The sequence below is a fragment of the Hibiscus syriacus genome, unplaced genomic scaffold (genome assembly GCF_006381635.1).
Source record: "Hibiscus syriacus cultivar Baekdansim isolate YM2019G1 unplaced genomic scaffold, ASM638163v2 tig00112813_pilon, whole genome shotgun sequence".
Lineage (NCBI taxonomy): Eukaryota > Viridiplantae > Streptophyta > Magnoliopsida > Malvales > Malvaceae > Hibiscus > Hibiscus syriacus.
In genome coordinates this window covers 40,013-52,477 of record NW_024063407.1, presented here as the reverse complement: position 1 = coordinate 52,477, position 12,465 = coordinate 40,013, and the positions used below count along the sequence as shown (strand labels likewise).

Sequence of the window (12,465 nt, the reverse complement as noted above, 5' to 3'; positions counted from 1 at the left end):
GTATGGTTCTGGGGAACCTACACATTTTGTTCGTGACGGATGGGGGTATATATATATATGTTTTAAAAAGATCTGAAAAGTTACATGGTTTTTTGGGAACACACTAGAAAACCTATTCTGATCTCCTGAACTCAGTCATCCGAAATATTTCTCTGAAACGAAAGCTCATTGTCCGTTACCACCTGAAATATCAGTAGGATCTCTGCTCAACATAAAAATCTGTAAATATCTAAACCAATAAGGAAAATATGTTTATCTGTATCTGCACGTTTTTCAGCATCATCTGGTAGTTCTGTATTACTGAGCTTTCCAAAGCTCACTCTATTACTCACCTTTTCAGGTTAAAAGAATTGTACCAGTGCATCTATCGACTTCAGTAAGGGAGTTCTTCCGGTGTTGTTGCAGAGTATGGTACATGTGATTAGGGGGCATGTAATTGTATTTTGATTTATATACGAGTCTGGAAATCTGTTTTATTTTTAAATAGTGACAACTGATTTTATAAGTTACATGTTTCAATAAAAGTTTTAAAATTTCCGCTATTTTTACAGTGGGTCGCTCCGGTAGCCCTAATGTGACTTCCCGGATCCGATCGGGCTACCCGCATCGGTCTAGGGGTTACAAATTTTCTCTAAAAAGATAGTATCCGCGCGGACGTGTCGAAGACACGTATTACCACGACCACGACCACGACCACGACCCGACCCGAGACGAGACGGCGGCGGCGGCGGCGCGCGAGAGTCCCCCTTGTTCTCTTTCACTCAACAAGGAAATGAGAAATCCAAGCCTTAAATACACTTCCCAATAGTGTTTCCAATACTATGTGGGATTGAGCATTACTCAACACTTCAAAGAAAATATAGCAATTTTTGTAACATGTTTCCCACTTAATCCACATATCTAAAACATTTTATCATTTTATCAAGAGAATTAAAAGAGTTGTAGATATCTACATTTCAATTCAAACTTATACATATAGTTTTAATATGATAAAATGTTTTAATATTTTTAGATATGGATTAAGTAGGAAACATGCTACAAAAATTACTATATTTTCTTTGAAGTGTTGAGTAATGCTCAATCCCACATAGTATTGGAAACACTATATGGAAGTGTATTTAAGGCTTGGATTTCCCATTTCCTTGTTGAGTGAAAGAGAACAAGGGGGACTCTCGCGCGCCGCCGCCGCCGCCGTCTCGTCTCGTGGTCGTGGTCGTGGTCGTGGTAATACGTGTCTTCGACATGTCCGCGCGGATATTATCTTTTTAGAGAAAATTAGCGCAACGACACTGTAAACTATCGCAACGCGAAATGGAAAATCGCAACGACACTGTAGACTATCGCAACGCGAAAAGGAAAATCGTAACGCGATTTTCAACTATCGCAATGCGAAATAGAAAATCGCAATGCGATTTTCAACTATCGCAACGCGAATTTGCGATATTGGATATCGCGTTGCGAATTAGAGATCGCATTGCGATTTTGTTGGTCATTTTGGCAAATCCAAAAAAAATTGGTTAAAATCGTATATTATAAGACATTTTTGGTCACTGAGGCGATTTTCTCTAAAAAAAAATACTTGGAATGTCATTTTGGAGTATATCCCAATGTAGCCCCTTTAAGTCATGTAGTTTTTTTCATTAATTTTTTTATCAATAAGATGTTGACATGTTATATAAAATTAGATTTTTATTTTGACCAAAAAATAGTTTAAAGACTTGAAATAAAAAAACAACATAATTTAAGAATTTATTTCGACCAATAAATAGTTTAAGTACTTAAAGTTGTTACATTTAATAGTTTAAGGATTTAATTTAACCAACAAATAGTTTAGGGGCTTAAAGAAAAATTGACATAGTTTAAGGATTTTTTTTAATAGTTTTAGGTGATTACAAGGTAATATCCATTCAGAACCTTTTAAATCAATTGACACCCCCCCACACACACCCCACATACATAATTACTCGAAGCCAATACCTCTAAGGGTGTGTTTCGTTGGGAGAATGTGAGATTCTCATGGGAATGGAATCCACATTCCCCCGTTTGGTTGGCCGGGAATGTCATTCCCGGTAATCTTACATTACCAATAGTAGATTTGTTGGGGTATATTACCGGGAATGTCATTACCTCTCTTTCCTTAGGTATTGTTAGATTACCAGCGTTTTGGACTAAAATGCCCTTATTTTTTCCCCCAAAAATATAATTATTTTGTCATTAAATAATAAAAATTCAACGAATGTTAAATTACAAATTTATCATTAAACTATTTTAGATTTACAAAAAAAAAGTCTATAATTAAAATTTTATATGAAGTTCAGAGGTTAAAATAAAATTTTACCCTTTCATTAAACCTTTTTATATTTTCAATTTTGTAAACAAATTATATAAATTTTATGAATTTAAATTTTTTTAAAGAAATATATAAATATTTTTCAACTTGTTAAAAAACAAATATATAATAAGGACAATTTGGTCAAATATATATTCCAATAATCTTTTATTACTTTAACCAAATACGGTAATCTTACATTCCTGCTAAACCAACCAAACACAAAACACAACATTCCCAGTATCCTATTCCCTAGTAATCTTACATTCTCATTGATAATCTTACATTCCGTGAACCAAACACACCCTAAAGATAATAACATTCACTTTTACCTCTAAAAGATTTTTTTTCTTTATTTTTAGGTTAAGCCTTTATATAATTGTTAATTTTATTTGAAACAATTAGGAGTAAAGCGTATAAATGGTTTATTGGCTACGAGGCATTGTTTTATTAAGTCAATTGATTGTTAAAAATTACGAAATGATCCTTGATTATAGAGTGTTATTTTGTTGAGTCTTTAACTATTAAAAGTTACAAAATGATCACACGACTATTCATATGTTTCAAATTTATCCTTTTGCATTAAAAAGTTGACAGTCATCTAAGTTAGACGTTAATCTAATGACTATTAATTGATAAAATCATATTTTAATGATGTTTATTGATATCGTCATTGCTTTTAAGCACTGACTAGACGATATAAAGTTTCAAGCACTAGCTCAACGACACAATGTAAAATGAAGAGACAATCCACAAAATACAACTCAAACGATTCTCAAATTAGATTTTATCATTTTGTAACTTTTAATAGTCATGTACTCAACAATATTTTAATGATGTTTATTGATATCGTCATTTCTTTTAAGCACTGACTAGACGACATAAAGTTTCAAGCACTAGCTCAACGACACAATGTAAATGGAGAGATAATCCACAAAATACAACTCAAACGATTCTCAAATTAGATTTTATCATTTTGTAACTTTTAATAGTCGGATACTCAACAAAACAAAGTCCTATAGTGGAGATATCATTTTATAATTTTTAATAGTCAAGGGACTTAAAAAGTAACACTATATAGTTATGAAACATTTGTGTACTTTACCCAAAAATAACTATTTATTCAACCCTTCAAAAGAACCCTAACCCCATTTTCGCTTTTATATCCCATAGTCCGCCTCCAAGGAGAGGATTCAACCCTTCACACCGCCACACACAACACTTTCCCCAAAATGGGTCGTGTCATCCGAGCTCAACGTAAGGGTCCGGGTTCCGTTTTCAAGGCCCACACCCACCACCGCAAGGGTCCCGCCCGTTTCCGCAGCCTTGACTTCGGCGAACGGAACGGCTACCTCAAAGGTGTTGTCACCGAAGTCATCCATGACCCAGGCCGTGGCGCTCCCTTGGCTCACGTCGTCTTCCGTCACCCCTTCCGTTATAAGAAGCAGAAGGAACTGTTCGTTGCCGCCGAGGGAATGTACACCGGTCAGTTTGTGTATTGTGGTAAGAAGGCTACTCTTGTGGTCGGTAACGTGTTGCCTCTTAGATCTATCCCTGAAGGAGCTGTCGTTTGCAACGTTGAACATCATGTCGGTGATCGTGGGGTTTTCGCCAGGGCTTCGGGTGATTATGCTATTGTTATTAGTCACAACCCTGATAATGATACCACCAGGTGTTGTTTTCTTTCTCTGTTTTGATTTGAATTTTGATCTGGGTTTATCAATATCTGATTGTGATATGAATACATTATCGATAATTTCTTGATTCTGTTTAGTCTTGTATTTAGCTGGGTTTGCTATCCATATATGTGCTTAAATGTACGCCTAGAGTTTATTAAGCACAAGGATTCTGATTTCAATATCCTTTATATGGAAGCATGTTCCAATGATACTCTTTGTTTAATCCTTGGAAGAAAGTGGACAGCGATTGATTTTTTTGTGAAAAGTTTGGACTTGTTAGTACTTACCTTTGGTCCGTAATGACATTTTGGAGTATAATCATTACAGGATCAAGCTCCCATCAGGTGCCAAGAAGATTGTTCCGAGTGGTTGTCGAGCCATGATCGGCCAGGTTGCAGGTGGTGGTAGGACTGAGAAACCTCTTCTTAAGGCCGGTAATGCTTACCATAAGTATAGAGTGAAGAGGAACTGCTGGCCTAAGGTGCGTGGTGTGGCTATGAATCCAGTGGAGCATCCTCATGGAGGTGGTAACCATCAACACATTGGTCATGCTAGTACGGTTAGGCGTGATGCACCTCCCGGACAGAAGGTTGGTCTTATTGCTGCAAGGAGGACTGGTAGGCTCAGAGGACAAGCAGCTGCTACTGCTGCCAAGGCCGATAAGGCTTAAGCCTTGTTATGTTAGTTTTTTGGAAGTTACTACATTCAAGTGTATTAAGCACAGTTATGCTGGAAACTTTGTTTGCATTTTCTGATAATGGTATTGTTTGGCGTTGTTTGAGGGGTGGATATGTTTTCAATTGCTATTTGAAGTCATGTATGTTTCTGATCCTTGTTCTTACTGGCTTTTCTTATTACTTTTCCTACATGGCTGATTTTGGTCGTTGCTGGTAAAGGCGGAGATTGGTTTGTTTTTGTATCTGATCCTGAATGGCTGTATTTGGCATTATCCCATTTTTTCTTGTTCGATCAGGGGAAGGATTCCATTGTGAGTTTTTTTTTTGTTCCGAGTATAAAATGATTCAAACTTAAAATTATTATATTTAAAAGGATCGGATTAAGTAATTTGAATCTTAACGGACTCGATCTAAAATTTCGATTGCATCTTTAATTCATAAAATTTTTATTAATTTAATTTAATTTGTATTTTTTAAAATAGAACTCTAATATATTCATTAGTCGAATGAGGTAGCATCAACGAAGTCTTGTCATATACATACGAGACAAACACATTTATAACTATCATAAACAAAATATAGCAATGAACGACCAATGATAGTCTGATGAGCAAGAGCTTGAACGGTTGAGGCAACGACATACAAAGATAAAACACTCCGACATTCTCGAGCACCTAACATAAAGAAGGAAAACTTGAAGAATATCTATAACAGATGGATGAAAAATCAATCCTCCTTTAACTAAAGTTTCTTCCAGCACATATATCTAACAACCATTGGAACATCATATACAAACAAACAAAGAAACTACAAATCTGAAAAGCAAGCAACCAAGAAATTTTGTAGAACCACACACCAAGAAGAAGAAGAAGAAAGACCAATAAAAGAAATCTGCACCGGGAGTCCAAAAACAACGATAGCCATGATACATTTTATCTGAGAAAGGGCCAAGAGAACCCATTATTATAAATTATAATGTTGCCACGCTCGTCGAGTACGGATAAACATCGTTAATGATAAGAACTATTAAATTAATTTATAAAATGTTAAATTATAAAGTACTAAACGTATAATTATAAATTATTTAAAAATCTAAATATAATTTAATTAAAATATAATATTTATAAAATATTAGTTTTTAGGATAAACTATACTATTGACCACCTATTTACCTCTTTTACTTAAACCACTAATTTTTTCAATTTTATCAATCGAGTCACCGAACTATTTAAATTTTGTCAATCACTCCACATTCCGTTAAATATCAATGGAGGAGATAATGTGGCAGTTAATAAAATTAGTATAATTACACATTTAGTCCTTATTACTTACACATTCTATTAATTTGATCATAACTTTTATTTAATTCAATAAATTTAATCCTCAATCTGATGGTGACATGTGTCATTGTGTGATTGGATTTTTTTCATATATTTTTTATTTAGTAATTTTTTCACCCAATCAAACGGTGTCACGTGTCACCAATTGAATAAATGGAAAATAGAAAAAATCAATAGCGGTTTGAACCTGAGACACAAGCCCAAAAACTAAGCACCCTAACCATTAAACTATACCACTAAATTTATTTAGTATACAAATCATAATATATATAATTTATAATATAGTTTATGGTAATAAATTACATTATAAGGACTCAAACATGAAATAATTGAATAGTATGAAAATATATAAAAAAAATATCTAAACAAATATTATAATTGATTAATAAATGAATATGTTTTATTTATATTTTAAATCATATTTAATGCAAAAATTTTAAAAAAGTGAAATTAATATGTTATAATTGAAATGTATCATTTTACATATTTTAAATTAATAGATTGCCTTTCATTATTCTATTTTTTGAACTGAAATGTATCATATCTTATATTTTAAAATATTATAACATCGATCAGATTCTAATCTTATTTAACAACTATATATTAAAATAGACTAATTCAATAAAATAAATTTTTCCCTATAATTTTCTTCAAATATATAATGAATAAATAATAAAATATAAAATTTTTACTCTAGCTGAGATATTAACAAGTCAATTCATAAGTTAAAATACTTACTACAATAATCTCTTAACTATCATGAAAATTCTAATTCAACGAAGCTCTTTGTTATATTTCAATTATAATGTATTAAAATTATTTTTATTTTTCATTAAAATAATTTAAAATATAAATAAAATATGTTCACATATTAATCAATTATAATATTTGTGCATATATATCATATTATTGTATTATTCAATTATTCCATGTTGGACTTCTTATTAGATCATTTTTCCTTTTTTTATTATCAATAATGATATATATTATGTCGTGATAAGTTTGTCATTTAAATGGTGCATCCCAGTGATTGAGACATTTTCTTCTTCTCCTCACGTCTTGAGTTTAAACCCCACCAGTAGCGGTTATTAATTCAATTTATTTTCTATTCATTTAATTGGTGAAAGGTGACACGTGGCACCATTTGATTGTATGAAAATTTTATTAAGTTAAATAAAAATATTAAGAAAAAAATTCAATCACATAGTGACACATGTCACCATATGATTTTGGATTAAATTTATTGAATTAATTAAAAGTTAGGACCAAATTAATAGAATGTATAAGTAATGAAGACTAAATGTGTAATTATACAAATTTTATTATCTGCCACATCATCTCTATTAATATTTAACGACAGGTGGCTTGATTGATAAGATTTAAATAGTTAGGTGACTCGATTGACAAAATTGAAAAATCGATAGTTTAAGTAAAATGATTAAATAGTTAGGTGGTCAATGATATAGTTTAGCCTAAAAATTAAAGTTTTATAAATATTGTATTTTAATTAAATTATCTTTAGATTTTAACTAGTTTATAATTATACTTTTAATATTTTATAATTTAATATTTATAAATCAATTTAATGATGTTCATAGTTAACGGTACTCATCCAATTTCGAAAAGTATTGTAAAATTTATCTATTATAAAAATGATAAAACACGGCTAAAAATTAGAAAAATCAAACTACAATTAACGAAAAATAATAAAAAGAAGAAAGAAATGGCAAGGGAGAGGCCGGAAAATTTAGTTTATATTGTCAAATCAAATTAATAGGTTAAAATAATAGTTGAATAAATAGTTGTATTCTAAAATAACAACAATTATTAAACTCTTAGTATACAAAGAAATAATATAACCTAATAATAAGTAATTTAAAGAAAGAATAAAGATTAAAATGATGAAATTTTTATTAAGATTTGTTAAATTATTTTGAATTAAGATTAAATTGATAAATTATTTAAGCTTTAAGGATTAAAATAGTTATTCTAATAAGTTATATCATTATATTATCTAATATTTAATGATAAAATAATATATTAATTAAATTCTATATTTGTATTTTTTTAAATAATATAATTTATAATTAAATTCATAATTAAGTGACTTGTAATTTATCTCATAAAATTTAACAGAAACAAGTATTATTTAAAAAAAAACAATTTTTGTAAGAAGGGATTTCGGTGTCTCAATAATGGATTCCTGGGTTTTTTTTATGTTGATTTTATAAATTTATCTTGCTTCCGTCAAGAATTTCTTTTTGCATTTTCTCTGTTTTTCTCGCTGATCGTCATTATTTCCATTAGACGATCTCAGAAGGAATGGCTTCGGCGGATAAGAATTTCCTTGGATTTCATTTCCTAACCTTGGTTTCATTGTATATTCTTTGTGCCGACAAAGCATTTTCCATTCGTATTCCAGATCGAGCCACAACTACGCCACGGGAACTGTCAGATCAGTCTTTGAAAACCGCGGTTTTTGCCCTAGGTAGTTTCTGGAGGTCGGAAGCTGTATTCGGTTGCTTAAACGGTGTCGTTCGAACGACTTCTGGTTATGCTGGCGGATCCAAAATCAATCCGGAATACAGAAGCTTAGGTGACCATGCCGAGTCTGTAATGGTCCGTTATTTCTCTTCATTCCCTCTCATCATTATGAACTTTAATACCGATGTTTTCGATATAGTTGCCGAATTTATGAAATATTTGTTTCTGAAATTAATTCATCTAAAAGATAAAGGAAAAATACCTTTTTTTGGGGAAGAGATTGTTGTTGATTTCCATATGATTTTTTGTAGATTATGGATATTTGAATGATGAACAGGTTGAATATGATCCGAAGGAGATTAATTTTAGGCAACTTCTGGAGGTTTTTTGGTCTTGCCATGACCCAAGGCAGGTTTTTGGCCAAGGTCCGGATGTAGGTAATCAGTATAGGTAAGCATCATCATGAACCAGAAGATGAAAAAAAAACAGATTATTACTTCATTTTGTACTCTTTAATGACAGGTTTTCTTATCTCAATTCAATCAGGTCTATTATTTTTACTAATGGAACAGAAGAGGCTAGATTAGCTACCATGAGCAAAGAAAGGGAACAAACCAGGTCGCGGAGCAGCATCGTGACAACCCAAATTCAACAACTTGAATCATTTTATCCTGCAGAGCCTGAACATCAGGTTTAATGCTCTCCCATTTCTTATTGTTTGAGAAAGGCAGTAAGGTGGAGGTCAGGGTGTGCGAGTATTCTTTGTTGCATGTTATGATCCACAAGCTTCTTTAAGTTTTCGGTTTAATACTTCGGTAACTGGAGATGCTTGTTTAGAGTTCTATTACCAGGAGTGTGCTGGTAATTATGTAGGGTGCAGTGAACTAATGTGCATAAAAGAATTTATCTATCGATAGGTTTAATGCTCTCCCATTTCAAATTAGCAACCAAAGTAGTAACCACATTTTCTTTGTGTTCGAATTTGGATGATGGAAAACGTATGTCATCATTTACAGATGTGCTATTTCCTATTGAGAGATCAGGTCAAAGGAGTTTAGGCTCTGATGGGCAAATGAGTGACTGATAAATCCATCCAATGTGCAGAAATTCGAGCTCAAACGCCATCCTTTGCTTCTACAGCTGATAGGAAACCTGCCCGAAGAGGAGCTTGAGATGTCTACTATGGCAGCAAAACTGAATGGATATGCGGCGGAGCTTTGCCCTCAAAGGATCCAAAAGCAGATCGATGCAAAGATCAATGGAATTATTAGAAGGGGTTGGCCTGTTTTGACAGATATATAGCTGAAGCTGACCATTGGAGCTGTGTTTCAGGTGAATGGCACTACTTTTTGCCTTTTCTGGCGAGTGATTTCATATGCATAGCAATTCCCTTATTGATGAAAAGTCTAATTTTGGTGAATTTGCTTAAATTAGTTTAGGCTTTAATATACATGCAATTTGTTGAACTATTAGTTCAGTGTGTTGGGAATAGACCTGTTGGCATCTTTAACAAGGTTTGATTTTTATTATTAAATCAGTGATTCAAAATCCTATAATGCCGTAATTTTAGTTGCTACTACTAGAATAAACCCTCAGTTCGCTTCGGAAAATTGGATTAATATTTATATCTTGTGAAATCCAAATCATATGTAAGGGTTCATTCCTTTCAACTAAATAAATGTAAGGTCAATAGATCGGATATTAGTGATTAATTAAAAAAATGTAAGGTTAAATTGGAATTGAATTATGACTTAAGATAAATAACATGTACAATTTTATATAAAATGTATAATATCTGGACATGCAATGAATTAACATTAAGATGAACATGACACAGAAAATAAAATAAACATCATATGACTTAACATGAATACGTTATGGACACATTTTTAAAAAAAAATTAAATCTTTATGATTAATTATGTTAAAAATGATACAACGTGTAAAATAATATGAATATAACATACATACACAAAATGTTAGAATTCAGATAGAATAAATAATAAAATTATATAAGATATTATATATGAAAATACAATACTCTAAAGATATGAATATGACTATAGCATGTATGTATCAATGATATTTGAATTGAAATGAATGTCTTTTTAAGATTAGGTAAGCATTTTAACTGGAATAGTTAATAGTTCTATTATTTTAATTAATGAATGACATTATAAAAGTAAAAGATAAAACTAGTTCAAATTACAGTATGTGTTGAATTCTAAATTTAAACATATTATAGGATCAAAATCATAATTTCATCAAAATCAGCACATAAAATTACTAAAATAGAATTTTAACAAGTAACGTTGCATGTGTGTCAATCAATTGTTGGCTCAAATTTTGCAATTGAAGCTCTAAAATAGTTTGGTGATAACTTTTAAAGTAGTATATAAGATCAGGTTCCGAGGGATCTTTGTATTATATAAGTTTATAGCAAATTAATCACGCCATTACAAAAGTTTATAGCCAAATCCGGATCCTCCGCCACTGAAGGAGAGGCATCTCCCGACCGCAAGATCGCGTTGATCACCGGCATCACTGGTCAGGACGGTTCGTACCTGACTGAGTTCCTTCTCAACAAAGGCTACGAAGTCCATGGCTTGATCCGCCGCTCTTCCAACTTCAATACACAGCGTATAAACCACATCTACATCGACCCCCATAACGCCCACAAGGCTCGGATGAAGCTCCATTACGCTGACCTCACCGACGCTCCTTCGCTTCGTCGTTGGATCGACACGATCCGACCCGACGAGGTTTACAACCTGGCTGCTCAATCCCACGTCGCCGTCTCTTTTGAGATCCCTGATTACACCGCTAACGTTGTGGCTACTGGAGCCCTCCGTTTGTTGGAAGCCGTACGATCGCATATCGCCGACACGGATCGGAGCCATATCAGGTATTACCAAGCCGGTTCTTCGGAAATGTTTGGTTCCACTCCTCCGCCACAATCTGAAGATTCCCCATTTCACCCCAGATCTCCATACGCGGCTTCGAAATGCGCGGCGCATTGGTACACTGTCAATTATAGGGAAGCGTACGGGATTTTCGCCTGTAATGGGATTCTGTTCAATCACGAGTCGCCGAGGAGAGGAGAGAATTTCGTGACCCGGAAAATTACTCGGGCCGTTGGCAGGATCAAGATTGGATTGCAAAGCAAGTTGTTTTTGGGGAATCTGCAAGCTTCGAGGGATTGGGGTTTTGCCGGGGATTACGTGGAAGCTATGTGGATGATGCTGCAACAAGAGAAGCCAGACGATTATGTGGTGGCGACCGAGAAGTCGCACACGGTGGAGGAATTTTTAGAAGTGGCGTTTGGGTATGTTCAGCTGAACTGGAAAGACCATGTGGTGATTGATAAGAGGTATTTTAGGCCAGCCGAGGTGGATAATTTGAAAGGCGATTCAAGTAAAGCAAGAAAGGTTCTTGGGTGGAAACCCAAAGTTGGGTTCGAGCAATTGGTGAAGATGATGGTTGATGAAGATATTGAGTTGGCTAAAAGAGAGAAAGTGTTGGTTGATGCAGGTTACATGGATGCCCAACAACAGCCTTAATTTAGAGCATTTCCTACTTGCATGATACAGTTGAGTTTAAGAAGGTATTTATTTGATGTTTAATTTGTTTCTTTGATTTTGCAATTAAGTTTGTCTTGATATGAGGATTCTTTTAAGTCCCCAAGCTCCAATAGAAATGTATGAACTACTTGAGTTATACAAGATATAATTAATTGAATTTGTTAATCAAGATTCTACATAATGTTTAGCCACGTTCTATATGTACTAAACTATAATTTAAGATTGGATTGCCTTATGATAAATGTTGTGAAATTATCTTCATTGTGGAAACCGAGTAGTTTAGGCTTTGGAGTTTAATTGCTAAAGCTTCTGCAACTAATATTGTCTTCTATCGTCGCCCGCAATGAATTTGTCCGAAGGACTATGTCAGTAAGCT

General features: G+C 33.2%; 3 protein-coding genes across 3 annotated transcripts; all 3 read left to right on the top strand.

The window, feature by feature from the left end:
• Positions 1-3,492: 3,492 nt before the first annotated feature.
• On the top strand, positions 3,493-4,789 carry LOC120183829 (60S ribosomal protein L8-3-like). Its single transcript, XM_039188448.1, has 2 exons — positions 3,493-4,001; positions 4,336-4,789. The coding sequence occupies exons 1-2, from the start codon at positions 3,562-3,564 to the stop codon at positions 4,676-4,678; spliced, it is 783 nt and encodes a 260-aa protein (XP_039044379.1). The 5' UTR covers positions 3,493-3,561; the 3' UTR covers positions 4,679-4,789.
• A 3,494-nt stretch (positions 4,790-8,283) lies between these two features.
• On the top strand, positions 8,284-9,894 carry LOC120183830 (peptide methionine sulfoxide reductase A5-like). Its single transcript, XM_039188449.1, has 4 exons — positions 8,284-8,644; positions 8,847-8,959; positions 9,056-9,200; positions 9,614-9,894. Exons 1-4 carry the CDS (start codon positions 8,348-8,350, stop codon positions 9,809-9,811), a joined length of 753 nt encoding a protein of 250 aa, XP_039044380.1. The 5' UTR covers positions 8,284-8,347; the 3' UTR covers positions 9,812-9,894.
• A 670-nt stretch (positions 9,895-10,564) lies between these two features.
• On the top strand, positions 10,565-12,169 carry LOC120183812 (GDP-mannose 4,6 dehydratase 1-like). Its single transcript, XM_039188435.1, has 2 exons — positions 10,565-10,577; positions 10,981-12,169. The coding sequence occupies exons 1-2, from the start codon at positions 10,565-10,567 to the stop codon at positions 12,066-12,068; spliced, it is 1,101 nt and encodes a 366-aa protein (XP_039044366.1). The 3' UTR covers positions 12,069-12,169.
• Positions 12,170-12,465: the final 296 nt, after the last annotated feature.

Bases quoted from the DNA above. Each gene is read 5' to 3' on its own strand.
- LOC120183830 (XM_039188449.1), top strand. From the start codon at position 8,348: ATGGCTTCGGCGGATAAGAATTTCCTTGGATTTCATTTCCTAACCTTG. The intron at 8,645-8,846 runs GTCCGTTATTTC...AATGATGAACAG, and splicing joins ACCATGCCGAGTCTGTAATG to GTTGAATATGATCCGAAGGA. The intron at 8,960-9,055 runs GTAAGCATCATC...CAATTCAATCAG, and splicing joins GATGTAGGTAATCAGTATAG to GTCTATTATTTTTACTAATG.
- LOC120183829 (XM_039188448.1), top strand. From the start codon at position 3,562: ATGGGTCGTGTCATCCGAGCTCAACGTAAGGGTCCGGGTTCCGTTTTC. The intron at 4,002-4,335 runs GTGTTGTTTTCT...TAATCATTACAG, and splicing joins CCTGATAATGATACCACCAG to GATCAAGCTCCCATCAGGTG.